Consider the following 16262-nt stretch of genomic DNA (forward strand, 5'->3'; position numbering starts at 1 on the left):
TTCATCCACCCCACCCCTGTTATGCTCACCCATGGGCTTCTCCCCATTGCCACCGCCCGCCCGCACACTTTATGCTGCATAAGCGACCACGCCTGCCATCCTACAAGTTGCTTTCATGCCCGTCCCGTCAACCTTTTGGGGCATTTCTCACCCCTGTGTTCAATCTGGTTCCTCCATTGCTTCCATCACTTTAGAAAAATAAATGATTTTGCTCATGTTCTTTTCTTTTTAGTAACTAAAGAGGTTAAAAAGCACCCACGTCATTTTATAGGCAAAAGCATACAAAATGATATGGGGGCCACGCCTAAGGCTTTTTTTTTTTTACTTTAACTACACTACACAGCATGTCATTTCTAAAAACCAGTGGCAAAGCCGATATGTCACGAAGGCACGACCTATTGCCAATGCCTGTTTTTTCTGGGTGTGGACAACAACATGAGACAGCCCACTGGAAAACCAGGAGCATAGTTCTTACATTTGATCAAGTTAGGTTTCCATGGGAAGCCAAGAAAGAAGACAACTCCCCCTTTTTTTTTGCAGATTTATATAGCCTGAACTTGACCCGAAGGTAATGGACAACTTTACATGAGCACACAAACATCTTACTGTAAATGTTGACCCATGTGAAACCATGCTCACAAAGTTATGTGCAGGCAGTAGAATAGGGGAGGGGAAAAAATCTCACATTTTGAATGTTCAAATAAGCTTCCAGACTAGAGAAGCCGTTCTGAAACTTCTTTCAATTCTGCAGGTCAGCGGGCTGGTCATATTTCTTCTAAATTAGCAGATCGCAACAAGTGTGCCACATGGAGAAATCTGAATAGGAGCTTCTTTGTCAACTGAGAGCTAGGAAACCTCAGCTCTAATCTTGGCTTCTCTCTTTAAGCAAACTGTGCAAACCTGTACATTACATTTGATTGTAATAGTGACCTGAAAGGTGGAAAATACAGTGATCTGTACTAGGAAAAATTGGACAGATCCTGCCATGATGAGCTAGTGATTTTCTGATGGCGAATGAGTGGCATACCCGAGAGGAACCTGTGTTCAACCCTACTTACAACTATTACGCACACTACAACTTTTTTAGCTAGCTTTAAAATGTTCATATTTTAAATGTCATGTTATGTGGCATTTGCTTATTGCTCTTCTGCCCCTAGTATGACTCCTAAGCTCTCTCTGGACTTGTCCAGTTATTGTATTCTTTGCCTTAACATAACATATCCATTTGTAAAGCACACATTCACCCAAGGGTATCTTGGCACTGAATAACAGATGTTTATTGTTACCCAACTCAATGGTCCTCATTTAATTGACCTCAGAAGAATGAAAGGTTGAGTGGACCCGGCGGGACTTGAACCTGTGACCATGAGGTCAAATACAGGCCCCTATAGTGGGCTTCAACTAAGCCACCAGACTCAGCAGATCACGCATGTGTGACTAGGCAAATTGGGTGGATGTAGCATGTGCCACATGCAAAGACTTGTGGGATGTTCTGAATTTGTTGGTACGAGGGTGGTCATTCACCTAGATGTTGTGGACTCGAGAGAAGGGGGAAGATGGGAATGAGTAGACTTTTGTTGAGATGCTAGCAGACTCAGAATTGTGTACTGGTATGTGTGAATGGCTGGTCTAGTGAGTGGATATGGTGTCTCCTAGATCAGCGGTTCTTTAACCTTTTGACTTATGTGAACCCTCACTGAATCATTACTGGATTCAAGGGAGCCCCACTGAGTAATTATTGAAAGATGAAGACCCCTGGCCTAAGCAATTTCTATGATTTAAACTTCAAAATAATACACAAACATACAAAAACTAGTATACACTTATCAAATGCTCAAAAATGTAAATATGTGTTTCATTCACAAACAAATCTAGAAATAAATATACTTTTCCATTTTGCTTCTTTACATGTATATATTTTTTTTATTTCAATCTACTAAATGTAGTATTATTTAATGTTGTTAGACAGTTGCGGACCACCTGAGCAAGGGGGTCCTTGGACCAGAGGGTAGGAACTTCTGTCCAAGATGGATTTAGGTTGTGACACCTCGAGGCGTGCTCTGAGTTACTAGTTTAATATGACATTGCTGAAGAAACATCACTAAATATAAAGACATAACACATTCTGATAGGTTTCGTTTTTTCAAAAATATTTAGAGACGGTAATGAGGCATTGTAAAGGGGGCCTTTTTGAGGTCGAATATAAAAACAGCCCAGTTCCTTCTTCGTTACCTTCTTCATGATTAGAGTTGTTCTTCTATATAAAATATATTGCAATTTTTCTTCTCCGTATTGTCTTTCTCTTTACTTGGAGCCAACCACTAACCACATCGGTTCTACTTCTGAAGAGAACTGTATCCATATTTACTCTTTTGTTACTTTTAGGATTTACTTGCCTTCTCCACAAACGAAATGCAACATTGGTCAGTTACTTATGTTTGCGTACAATATCAGATTCGAATAATAAACCTGGTAGCAGACTCTTGGTACAAAATCATTTTGCTCTTTTAACGTTATGTTTTCTTTAACTAATGAATTAGATTAAAAAAATCTCTTGCCTGGAATGTGGACACTCGCATCTTTCGTCTTGAAATTCTTTCATAACAGAAATTGTAGGAATGTCTTCCCTTGCTCCAAGCCCTTATAGGCTTAGGAGCCAGGTGCCCATGTTGCACACATGGGTCATTATGCTTAGCTGCCAAGTTTTCCAGATCCATGCGTGCTGAGCTACTCCAGTCCAGGTTTTTTTCCCTCTGAATTCTGGAACTTGTAGTCCCGGTATTACAAGTGGAATAAGGACTAAAGGAATAAAGGATTAAACCTAGACCGGAGCAACTCATCACACATGGACCTGGGAAACTAGGCAGGACTGACTATGCTGCACAACCCCAGAGCAATCCTAGCTGAGAAGCTGGTCACTAGAAGGAGGCACATATTGCAAAATGAATTCCAACCGCTCCTGATCCAAGTCTTATTCGACTTATGGCTCATTCCACAAAACAGTACGTATAAGTCTAGGCTATCACTGTCCTCTTCAACCAACATTAAGTGACCTGTGACTCAGGGTTAAGATGCTGAACTCCTACTTGGTGTGTAAGAGGTTTAACTACAAATCCTGCAATCGAACAACCACACGAGACAGACAAAGAAAGTCTAGATTCATGTAATGTGATAGGGCCTCATGCTTCACGTCACAACTAGTATCCGTTTTCATCACTTACGGTAGCACAATCGCAATATAGCAAACAAAATACAATCTTGAACCCCTTGAATGTTTGTGAGCATTGTGTGAGAAACTTGGGTACTCCACTAGACCCTACTGAGCTATAGAAAATGGGATAATGCCACACAATAAAGGTTAGAGGTCATTCAGCGTGTTCATTATTTTCAATAGGATACAATGAGCGCTCTTGTCCCTTCATGTCTAACTCTATTAAAAGAGCGTGTGACTAAAAATGAGACTGGTAACCGTATACACTGCCACTGAGTAGTACCCACCGAAACCCAGCCATTGCAGATATCCTACATGTTCACTTTTATAACTGATATTAATTTTTTAAAAAGTAACACATCTAGAGAAATCAATGGTACTCAAAAAATTCACCTACAACATAGCTTTGAGTTTTTATTCATCAGCAACATTTTAGGACCTAACCTATCACATTTTCCGTAAAAATACCGCCTACAGGGGCAACTCTCGAAGATAAGATTTGAGCAATTGTAAGGTGGAGAGGAGACAATTTTACACAGTAAAAAAGGGTCAGCATTGCACTGCACTGTATTGTTTGTCCCTTTCAATAAACTTTGTACTAGAGCAAACACTGCAAAACATCACCACTGGTCCTGTAACCGAAAAGTTGTGTAACTGAGCTTTATATCACTATCTTCAGACTGGAAAGGGAATGACAGTGTGCCATTATAGAACAAGTCAAAATGTTAGACCAGTGGTTCTTGACCTGTGGACCACAGACTCCTGGGAGAGTACAACACCTACTCAGGGGTTCCAGAGCTACTTAGAAAGTTAAACAATTAAACACAATTAACAGATGAATTATGTACATATATATATATATATATATATATAAAGCCGGCGGAGTGCGCCGGCCAAAATTGCTCCAATATAGTTCAAAGTAATACAATCACTTAGAAGATTGCACACCAGCAGTTGGTTTATTTTTCAATTACGCGTTTCACTCGCACAGCGAGCTTGATCACACGCTGACTTGTGGGAAAATCTGCATTACATATGGTTTCACAGAAAGAAAAAACGGACTTGTAGCACATAGGTTCATATATATATATATATATATATACACACACACACAACTAGAAGAAACATGTTAAATTGAAAATTTGAAAAGTTCTGTAGGTGTTATGAAATTTGCAATGGAAGCAAACAATTGAGTTGGCATCCTCAGATTGATTTGTGGGAGCAATGAAAGTACATCAAACAGACTATCAAAAGACGAAAGGTGGCCTCAATTGAATAAAGAAAAGCTACACCCTTCCCCTCGTAATTAAATGTTTGATTTTTATAATTCTTTGTGAATTCAATAAAATATTTAATTTGTGTATTTGTTTGATGAATGTATGTTTCTTCATATTTGTGTATTGTATTACATTTTAAATGATCAAAATCGCCTAGGTCAGAATACCCAGCTTCCAGTTAGGTTTTAGTGGGCGTCCTGATATTTCATTAATGATTCAGTGGGGGTCCCGGATTCCAGTAATAATTAAATGAGGGTCCTCAGAAGTCAAAAGGTTAAGAACCACGGTGTTAGAGCACCCCCCAAAACCCAAATGATTTTAGTAGATTCGGACATGGACTCACAGGTCAAGTGACTATGTTAAAAGTGGGGGGGTTACCTTTCTTCTTCATAGATAGGAACGTACAGTGATTGAACAGAAACCACAGATTTGACTCCTTTGAGCATTGAGTTCAAAGGAGAGGAGTGTAGAGAAAGGCAAGCAGTTCGACTTACCCATGAATGGCGTGGATGGCATGCGGCTCGTAATGGTATCTCCCTTCCTGGTGACGCATGTCGATTGGGAAGGGCGCATGGAATTCTGGAAGAAGATGAGGAGCCACTGCAGACAGAGGAGGGAAAAACAAGAAAAAAGCGAGTTAAAAAGGGCGTTATCTTCGCCAGCCTATTTTAAAATATTTTCAAAGGACGTAAAACTCCATGAATTTCAGAAGAAGTGCCGCACCAGCCGAGGGGAGTCTCGTGGTGATCTGCGGTATCACAGGCGCATGCCGGGCACAGCCGGGATGAATAAGTAATCAAAGTCACTCGCAGGGTTCCTACATCTTGCACATAAAAGATCTCCAGCCGTGAGTTTTTTTCTTCCTTTTTGACACAGACAAGGAGGCGGGTGCTCTTTGAACTTGAGACACTGAAAAAGGAGTCAGGCGGGGAATAGGAAATCACAGCTTGGGAGCGGCAGGATGGAGGGGACGGGTGAATCCTTTTCATAGGACCGATCCCTCTTCTGACCCCAGTCCCTCTTACCCATGGGTCCTGGAAGGGCCTGATCTACCAGCATGTCCCATGTGTCTATGACCCACCCGTGGGCGTAGAAGAAGGAGGCTCACCTAGGCCTGTAATATCACAGCTGCGTCACTAGCACCGTGGTAGCCCGTCGAGGGCTGAGGTTCTGAAAAATGGGCCTAAAGTGCTCTCCCTTGTCACTGTTTGCAATGCGATGGCACCCACTCATTAGGGAAACGAGTGTCTCTCTGTGGAGGAAGGAAGGGAATTAGGTCTGGACTGGATAAACAGATGACAGAAGGAGACAGAGCACACCTACAGTTAATTTGAATATAGAGGTGAGCTCAAGTCAAAGACATTGACCCTACACACACCATACAGAGTAACCACGGTCACAATTTCATCAGTGGCGTCTCGTCCACTAAGGTGGAGGAGCGTCGCCCCACTGCCTTGTGCAGTGTAAAAAAGGAAAAATAAAACGATAATAACCTGAGGTTATTATCATTTTAGTTGTCCCCGTTGCAGCGTCTTTGCGGGCGGGCTGCTCTCGGAGCAGGGGGAGGAGTGGTTTGCACTCCCTGTGTGAGCATGAGTGCTTAGCCGGCTCTCTCGGGTCGCCCATAACAGTCATGCGCACATAAAGCGTTCTCCGTGCAGGCTGCATTACAGCCTGGGTGGAGAACATGTCCACCCCTCCAGCTCCAGGATGAGTGCTATGTCACGGCGCTCAGACCAATCACAATGCAGCATTGCAGCATTGTGGTTGGCTGCAGGGAGCCTAGGAGCCCTGCTGCTTCCTGTCTCCCTCCCCCAATAAGAGGGCGTAGGAGAGGTGGCGGCCAGCCAGGCGTCAGCCAAGAGGTAAGTGATTTTTGTAGCCTATCCCCCACCGCTTCCCTTCACCCCGCCCCATTGCTGCTAACAGGTGCAGGGGGTCCCCCTAGCTCCAAGGGGCGCCCTCGGCAATGAACTCTGGCCAAGAGAGCTCCTGATTGAGCCCGGAGGGGGCCCCCCTAAGTACCGTGCAAGGAGGCTCCCTCACTTTGCGTTACGCCAGTGGCAGCTAACAGGTAGCAGCCGCCGCTGAATTTCACTCAATCCCACTCTCTCATTAACGCAAGGCTGAGAATAGACAAATTGTTTTTCTTTGCATTGCAGTAATGAAAAAATGGGACTTAATGAATGCCACAGTAATGCCACACTAAGGGCCCGATTACGCAGTTTGACGGTGTGGTGGCGGTACTGCCCCCACCACCGCACCGCCAAACCCGCATGACGACCGCCCACCTATAATGAATTTTTTTGTCATTGGCAGGCATTTTCTTTGCGTTTCCCACGGCAGTGCCTATAAAATATACTCAGCAATGGGAATGTCAAAGGAGGTTCCTGCACGGCATGGACTGAAAAGTCCATGTTGTGCTGGAACTACTGTGCATGCACACAGGGGGGCACATGCATCCACAAGGCGTGAGGCACAAGGGGGCTTTTTTCCTCACCGCCACGGTTATCATGGAGGAAAGACCTCCATGGAATCAGTGGTGGTGATGAAAGTCATAATATACTTGGCTGGACCACGGCGGTCCCGCCAAGCATATAGATGCCTCTTGACTGCCGCGCAACCGCCAGGGATTGGCGGTTCCCTGGTGGAGTTGGCGGTCCCAGGCTGGCACGACCACTAGGGTTGCAATGTGGCAGTCACAAGACCGGCAACGTTGCGCCACCACAAGTCTGGTGATCCTTGGACCGCTAGACTCGTAGGCAGTCCCATAGTGTGTCACTGACTTTGTGGACCAAAAATATGGCCTTTTGACTTTGTGTGCACTGTTGCAAACAGGAACGTGAAGCGTCAATTCAGCTACACGTGATGTGCACAGAGTCAGTGTCTCCAAAAAAAGCAATAGAGCTCACTTTATTAATGCCTCCTATATGAAAATATACTCTTAATCTGAAGGTCAAATTTTTCAATTCAAGAGAGTCCACCCAGTTGCAAACCATTATGAGGTCAATAAAATGAGTACCATTATGTTGCATAATTCCATTGGAGCGGAGGAGCGTCGCTCCACTTAAAATCCCCCCAAAACCCCATGAAAATGAAATGGTAACTTATTAACATTTTTTTTTTCATCCCTGTCTCGAGCCAAGGGTCAGGGCGGGTGCGAGGTCACTAATGGGAGACAGCAGCAGGGAGGAGGACAGGGCTGTCTATGCACTTATGTTTAAAGTGCGCATGTCTTTTTGGCCGGCCATCTTGACATGGCCAGTCACACATGCGCACTTTAAACATCTTTAACCCAGCTGTCTTCAGCAGGGTTAGAGTCAGTGCAGGCCTCCAGGGCACTGTGGAGCGCCGAGTGAGGCCGCTCCCTCCAATCAGAGAGCTACTCTCACAGCATGATAGCAGTATCCTGATTGGTCAAGGGAGTTCGAAGCTCGAGCTTCCAGTTCCTGTGGAGGTACGGAGCAGAGGATGGTGCGTTCGCCCAGTGATTTTTTTTTGTGATTTTTTTTTGCATGCGCACTGACCTCCTTCCTGCCCATAGATATTAGCCGCCTCTGCATAATGAAACTTCCTATAGCCTGTTGAAGGTGCTGCAGTTCTTGAAGTGTATCATATAATGTTAAGAGTTAATAACGTGTCAAGAAAATGGAGAAAAAACAACACATAGGCGAATCCTGTTCAACGAACAAAGAAACCCATAGTAGTATCCAATAGACAGTTACCAAGATATTTCAGGATTTGACGAGTTCCCAACCTTTTACAGTTTTTGAAGATATTATAACTCTTGGAAGAGAAAGTCTACTATTTGAGGCCTGACGTATCTCATTTGAGGCCATAAGCATTAAATGCCAGTTTCCCAACTGGTCTCTAGAAAGACAGGTGATACAAACAGATGTGGGTGCTTCAGAAGCCAGATATAGAAGTCATTGGAAATCAACATAAAATGTCTTTCATCCCTTTTACAGTTACATTCGTATACCAATTTCAGTACTTTCATCCTGTATTTAAAACACGTATTTGCGTTTTACTATTATACCTGGTATCAACTTGAACCAAATTGTTTCGCTTGTCCTCTTGCTCAGCTGAGACATATCTTAAAACAATCCAGAAGGCCCACTTGTTTGCCTGCACATACCATTCTCACTTTTGTGGCCATTCATTCTTAGCCTACCAGTTGGAGCACCATCATTTCTTTTGTTACAATCATTGGCACCGCCATTAAGTGTCACCTTCTGGCTGCAAATTGCAGGCCTAATGGCTTTGCCGATGGGTTGTTTTTTAAATGCCTTCTATCCATATTAAAGTAAACCAGGAGCACTTACAATGAAACTGGCGAATTTTTGTGAGACACGTTTGACAGCCCAAACGAAAACAAACAGAACAATCCTTTGGTTTCGGATATGGTGGACTGCCTGCTAACGCATGGGTCTTCAAACTGGGGGGACAGTCCCTCTTAAGGGGGCCTCAGGTGAACTCAGGAGGCTCCAGGCTCTGGCCAAAAGAACCATTATGCTCTGTAATAGGCCTTAACCAACATATTTTGCCAATGATATCCTAGCTGGCAGTATGTGTCAGAAGGGAAGGGGCTCCAAATATTCTTCAAACCCCCCCCCCCCCCCAACTCCCCCCCCCAGCCACAGACAGGGGATACATTTAATAAATACAATTTAAAATAATCATTGTAAAAAATTCTGAGGGTGGATTCAGTGATTTTTTTTCCCACTGGGGGGGCGGCATTAAAAAGTCTGAAGACCAATGTTCTAAAGACTCTGAAAGATTAGACAACTGGCCACGACCCCTCAAGGACATGTTGTATGTGACCTGCCAGAGCACAGCAGCTTGACAGAGGGCCAAGCCTGTTAAGGGGTTTTGCACTGTCCACATGGGTGTGTAGCACCTGTCTGGCTCTTTCTCCTATCTGCTTGAAAACTTGATTTGTGAATGAAACTCCTGAAGATCGTCTCAAAGAAACGTGGGCAGGGGTGGCAAATATGAGTGCTCAGGAGGAGGAAATGAACCAAGATAGATGGAATGGCTATTTTTTGACACAGTAGTCTTCTCCGAAATTATGTTATCTCAGGGGCCAGGTGTTTCGCCCAAACTGGACAAGACTACATAAGACTGGATAAAAAGTAAGCACTTTGGCTAAGAGCCTAGCATTCATTTAACTTCTAAATGAATACTGTTAATGTTGTTTTTGTTGTTGTTAGTATTGGTATCATTATCACTATTATTTTATTTCTCAATGTATTTATTTGTCGAGCTTCATATAGCGCGAACTTGACCGAAAGGCATAAGAGCGCTCCGCCATATTTTCATGGTTGTAAATTATGTGGTTTATGAATTGGGGTAGGCATAAAGGCAAGGTGGCAGTACGTGAGCAAAACATATGAAGGCATCCGTAGCTTATACGTTTTTGAGGTAGATAAAGCATATAAAATATAGATATTATTTTAACAGTGCATAGTAGCAGGACATATTGTTCTGTTTTTAAATTACCATTGTGTTGCAAAAAATGACAACAGCATAAGTAGCATCATCATCATAATGCAATAATCATATTCGCTTATTATCTAGGATTTACTTCCTTTCTTCCCTCCACTAGCAAGGCACAAGATATAATATTCTTGGCTTCCTCCACTACCGTGCAGCCTTGTAAATTATTAGGTAATGCCATTTGTTCAACCACCTGCCTACCCCCTCCTTCAGGGGAAGATGTGACAGAAAGTGCAATTCCTTGAGGTTCCTTGAGATCTAGGAGAAAAGCATATTCAAATGTTGACACTTCAGGGAGAACAAGTTGGTCCGCCAGCATCTGGCCGGTTAGCGTGGGTCCTTCGGCTCAGAGGCATGCTGGCGATATGGTAATTCTGACACAACTCAGGTGGTGCGGACAGCATAGGGACCACAGGCTGTTGCCAACACGTAAGAAAACATTGATACTCTGAGGATCATAAATACTTTGACTTCATTAACAACATTTGTACTCTCTGTTCTGTAGAAGGCCAAATAGTAGATGTCACTGTAGAACAGTGGTTTGTTTTTTTACCACAAAAGGATGAAAAGTTATGTCCTGCTGCTTGGACACTGACTGGTAAAGCAAACGTCTTAAGACATTGGTCTGTTTCGGGAAGTGACGCTTGTAACCTGGGACTATGGTATAGAGGTCGTAGGGTCGTCTATTAGCATTTATTTACATAGCACGTCTACCATGTGTGTGTCACGTAACTCTTGCCCTTTAGAGCTAGATCCTGAGTGACTGACCGGAGATGGGCTGATCTGTGTCCTCGTGAAGGGTAATGAAGAAACAGGGATCCTAGAAAAGTACCAAGGCTCTATTTACAAGCTGGGTATTTCATCTGGAACAATAACTCCGGGTGAAGGACACAAAATCACAATTATGAGTCTCTGGCCTCGGAATCGTCGGACCTGAGAAATCTGTGCCAAGTAATTCCGGGCCTGAGGAAACAGGGCTGCTATATTCACTGCAAAAGCATTGGTTGAGGACAGCGGCATGGCCTAGCCCCTGGTACCCACCTGCAGCAGTCCAGAGGAAGCAGAAAATATTCCATCCATACACTCGGTACACCCACTTGACTTCACCCTCCTATGGGCACACCCGCTGACACAGTCTGCCTGCTCAGAGCAGGTGAAAATGCTAGCATTTTTGGGCATAATATGAGAAAACTGCCAGCTACAAGACCTGGTAGCTTCAGATCTGAGCAGTTATTCCCATTTTGTAGAGAAAAATCATGTAAATGGCTGGACTTTGTTACAGAAGTACCTGCTGGTAACATAGATTACGGTCCCCGGCGTCTCTGCACCAAAGTCCAGTCTATTTGAGGTGAAGGCCTAAGAACAGTAAGGACTTTGTCTATCTATCTATCGGTCTGTCTTTTGTCTATCTATCTATCTATCTATCTATCTATCTATCTATCTATCTATCTATCTATCTATTAGTCATTTTGTTTGTCTGTCTCTCTGAATATGTATCTATTGATATATTTGTGTATTTGTCCAGCTATCCTTCTATCTATCATATGGACTGGTCTGTCTGTCTGTCTCCTATCTATCTATCTATCTATCTTACTGTTCTTTTATTTATTTTTCTGTCTCTGTATCTACTGATGAATACATGTATATTAGTATCTATCTATATTTCTTTTAAACTGCCACCGTTTTCTTTCCAATTACCTGGGGCTCCTCAAGACACATTAAAAAATCCATATGTGCCACTACCTAACATAAACTTTTGATTTTGCTAAATAGCTGTAGAAAGAATTTCTTTGTAGAAATGCCTCTTAGGACATTTTATCTAAATAGAATGAATGCGCAATGCACACGACAAACTGAATCATTAAGAGGCGCTATTATCAAATAAACCAACAGTACGCTTTTTATTAACCTAAAGAGTTGGAGTGGACCTGCCTGAATGTGTGCTTGCTGGTTACACGTTATCGTCCGCAAGTGCTCAACCTACTGGGTTATCTGTCCCATCCATTGTTGTAGGTGGTGACATCCCAAAGGCTGGAACAGCAGAGACGTGGCCTGTGCAATGGGCGGTGGTGCTCAGTGTACTGGACCTGCACTCAGAGCAGTGCAGTTACCCCCAGAGCAGCACAGCCTTACCGGACAGGAGGGAAGAGCAAAAGTAACATAGCACTCTGCAATGTGCATACAAGGCATGGAGCGAACCAGGAAGGCGCCTTGATGCAGTCCGGGTTTTCATTAACACAAAGCAGTCTCCTTCACTGCTAACAAACATTCCGGAAGCTGAATATTACCCTTACCCAAAGTGTCCTTGACATTAGGGTAATTATCCCAGTGCCACTTTTACATTATTTTACATGTTCCCACCATTGGCATGCAACCTTAAACAATAACACATGCATTCTGGGTCTGGTGGACTAGTGGACTCATGCAGCCTCTCCGCGAGTGTGGTCTGATCTCATGGTCACACGGTCAAACCCTGGTAGAGCCACTCAGCATTTCATCCTTCTGAGGCCGGTCAAATGGGTTTGGCAGTGTACCTTGACGAGACAATAATGTTCCCAAATCAGGGCTGACTGGCAGGGCCGGATTGGTAACGCGGGCACTCGGTCAATGCCCGAGGGGCCGGGATCCAGTTCCAGCTGTGGGCTGCTTTTTTTAGCAGTCTGGGGGCCGATTTGGGTGGCTTCTGCGTTGTTCAGATACCGCCAGCGGCCTAGTGGGTGCCTGAGTGGCCTTTCTGGAGTCAGAAGGACGTCCATTACTTCCGTTTTATCAAAGGGCAGAGGTGTGACTCCCTTTCTCTCGCTGGGCCGGCAAACTAATGTGTGTCGAAAGTAAATACTGCACAGGAGTCCCGGTAGTAGTTCCAAGTTGTAGTTTATTGGATGGTTAGTTACAGAAGTGAAGAAGTAGGTAGACAGGGTAGTAGGTAGCCCAAGAAGTAGGTTGGTAAGAAGGCCCCACCAGGAGCAGCTTCCTTGTGCTCAGCCAGGAGTCAACTGATTCATCCCACATTCTGTGGCATCATTCAACATTCTTTTTTTTGTAAAATTTTTATTTTTGATTTGCAGAAAAGAATAAACAAATAAACAAAGGGCTGCGGAGGAACCGCACATTACTCCAGATCAGGGCAAATCATTGTGCACGCATCAGCAGTGTCCCAAACTATATTACAAGCATATCCAGGCCAGGAGCGAGACAATATAGCAACTAGGACCACAGTACCAAGCGGCCTACAAGCCTATCATTAGGCCAGGCCATCCAGGATAACCAGAGCTGCAATATGCTGGGCCCCAATCCTCCAAGTTCCACACAAGCGGTGCAGATAATCAGTCCGTGGACCCTCCACAGCCCAAAAACCATGACAACCAACTGCCCCATCCCACCCCCACCCTCCCCCCTGGTGGTGACGCCATTCACTCAACACTCAGTCCACATCCATATTACACTTGAAAGAGGTGCATCGACCTCAATGAAGCCGGACATACCGCCGAGGGTAACCCCTTAGAAAGAAAGTCAACCAGGGGACCCCACTGATATCGGAAATTCTTATACTGGCCAAGGAAGATGTCCGCCACTCTTTCCAAACTGAGCAACCTCCAAAGTCGTGCATGCCATAGTGATACTGCCGGGGCATCCTTCTTTTTCCAGGCCGCAGCCAGCGTGAGCTTCGCAGCGCCGAGGCATAGCCACAAAATCTTTTTATCGGCCCTGGTCTGATAAACAAGGCCAGGGTCACGCAGCCCTAGCAGGACACAAGCCATAGACTCATCAATGGGATAAGTCAACACTTCCTTTATATGTGAGAGGATTTCCTCCCAGTACGGACGGACCACCGGACAGTCCCACCAGATGTGGCGGAAGTCTCCCAGAAGTCCGCAGCCCCTCCAGCACTTATCCGAGGTCGCCGGGAAAATGCGGTGAAGCCTAGTCGGGCACATATACCATTGCATGACCGTCTTGAGGTGGGCTTCCCTCAAGTGCAAGGAATGGTTAAAGGTCGTCAGGTCACGCCAAAGCGCCGACCATTCCACATCCGAGATATCTCGCCCCAGCATTTCTTCCCATTGCCCCATATAACGAGGTCGAGGAGCTACCGTCGATTGAAGCAACAACTGGTATATGAAGGAAATGGCCCCCTTCACGGTGGATGTCCGTAATATAAAGGCTTCAAACGGCGTCGGCGGTCTCGTAGCCGCTTCCACCACCCCAGGTGACGTAGCCCAGTGAAGCAGCTGAACATGCCGGAATTGTTCAGTCTGGGGGACCCCATAATCTCTCATACAGTTAGCGAAAGTGAGGGTGTCCAGGCCGTGGAACAAATGGGTCAACGCCCGACACCCCCCCTCCCTCCACACCGCAAACGGCCCTTCACGAAGTGCCGGAGGGAAAGCCGGGTTGCAATGCAAGGGCGTAAATGGCGAAGGGAACGTGGTCCAACGGTCGTCCGCCGCTAGTGAGTCCCACACCTTCAACACTGTGCTCGTAGGAGTGCTTATATATGCGTTGAGAGGGCGGTCCTTCTTCGGTTTCCAGGCTAAGTCCCAGATCGACCTGCCGGCAACGCATCGGTCCATATGGAGCCAATGTTTCTCGGAGGTTTGTTGCGACCACTCCACCAACACTCGCAGTTGCGCCGCTTTGTAATATAACTGCAGGTCAGGGAGCCCAACTCCACCCTCAGGTCTCGGCCGACGGAGAACCGCATAGGAGACCCGTGCCTGACCCCCCTGCCAAACGAAACGCAATACATGGGTCTTGAGCCGCCGAAAGAAATCGCTGTCTATGGGGATAGGCAATGCCTGGAACAAATATAAGAATTTAGGGAGGAGAACCATCTTCACGGCATGGATTCTGCCCAGCCATGACAGAAATTTTGGTTTCCACCTGTCCAATTCCGTCCGGGACTTCGCCAACAAAGATGGGAAATTGGCCTGGAACAGCCCGCCCACCGTCGGAGTCAGATGGACCCCCAGGTAGACAATCGAACCTGTGGCCCAGGCCAGCGGAGTCAGCGGCCGTACCCGATCCCTCTCGACCTGCGAAAGGGTAAGATTCAGGATGTAGGACTTGCTATAGTTGACCGTAAAACCGGCCACGGCCTCAAACTCCAATAAGACCTCCCTAATGTACTGCAGCGAGTTTTCCGGATCAGTAATAGAGAACAAGACGTCGTCCGCGAAGAGCGAAATCTTGTGCTGTTCCCCCGCGAATGGCAGACCTCGGATCCCGACGTGCTCCCGCACCGCTACCGCCAGCGGCTCGATGCTCATCGCGAACAGCAGGGGGGACAGAGGACAACCCTGTCTAGTGCCCCGAGTGTGAGTAAAGAACGCTGACATATGACCATTCACCGCCACCCATCATTCAACATTCTTAATGTCCCCAAACTGAACAAAGAGGGAAGACAGGGTGGAAAGGAGGAAAACAATAAAAGACCTTACAACAATGTGCATACTGATCGGGGGCAGGGGGCCTGAGCAGAAGTGGCCTCACTCGTTATCAGGTATATTTCACCAGTGTAAACTAACCCGTGCATTTTTTTGCCCCTCCCCCTTTTTAAATAAAATTTCGCCGAAGCAGTGTTTTGCAAATGTGGTCCACTTGTTTTTAGCTTGTCCGGCATGATTTTTAATCCCAATCCAACCCTGCTGACTGGATATGACCTGCAAACACTGGCAGGTCTGATGAACGTAATGCTGGGTGACCAGAATTGTCCTCCACACCAGGGACACCGTTGTCCTTATTTGCCAAAGTCCCCAAAGTGTTTTTCTCTCAGGAAAGAACACGTGTATCCCACTCTGTGGTAGACATTGCGCAGGAATCAAGCCAGAAGTGGTACATCTGTGAAGGGGGTGATCGCTGCTGTTGCGCATGTGCAGAACGCTCACAAAAAAATGGCGCACACGCGTAATACCCATAAAGTCTTTCACACTCCGGAACGCGGAAGGAATGCAAAGCTACCAAGTCTTTGAAGGTGTTCTGAAACGTAGACGATTAACCGGCTTCCGGACCTCGAGAGGAATTTAATTCCATAATCTGCAGGTAGTGATTTTTCAATACAAATGAAAGGGAAGAAGGGCAGCAAGGGCTACGTAATGAATTCCAGCTACTTGGGTCCCGAGGGCCTGCGAAGGGACGGGAGCAGCGACCTCTGCCACCACTCTCTGTTCACTCCACTGTTCTTTGCCGGGCTTGGCCCCCAAGGCGAGTACATGGACTTCCTTGTGCACTTATCCCTCGACCTTTAGGAAGTCGGGTGTGAGTGGTTGGGTTGC

At 45.7% G+C, this 16262-nt stretch overlaps 1 protein-coding gene across 1 annotated transcript in view; it reads right to left on the bottom strand.

Annotated features, from left to right (window-relative positions):
• Window positions 1-16262, bottom strand: part of GLI2 (GLI family zinc finger 2) — a 241577-nt gene that overhangs the window by 164834 nt on the left and 60481 nt on the right. Inside the window, exon 2 of the mRNA XM_078682070.1 lies at window positions 4983-5088. Within this exon, the coding sequence (XP_078538196.1) occupies window positions 4983-5041 (59 nt within the window). The 5' untranslated portion in view covers window positions 5042-5088. The remainder of the gene's footprint in view (window positions 1-4982; window positions 5089-16262) is intronic.

Source organism: Lissotriton helveticus, chromosome 3_1 (assembly GCF_964261635.1).
Source record: "Lissotriton helveticus chromosome 3_1, aLisHel1.1, whole genome shotgun sequence".
Lineage (NCBI taxonomy): Eukaryota > Metazoa > Chordata > Amphibia > Caudata > Salamandridae > Lissotriton > Lissotriton helveticus.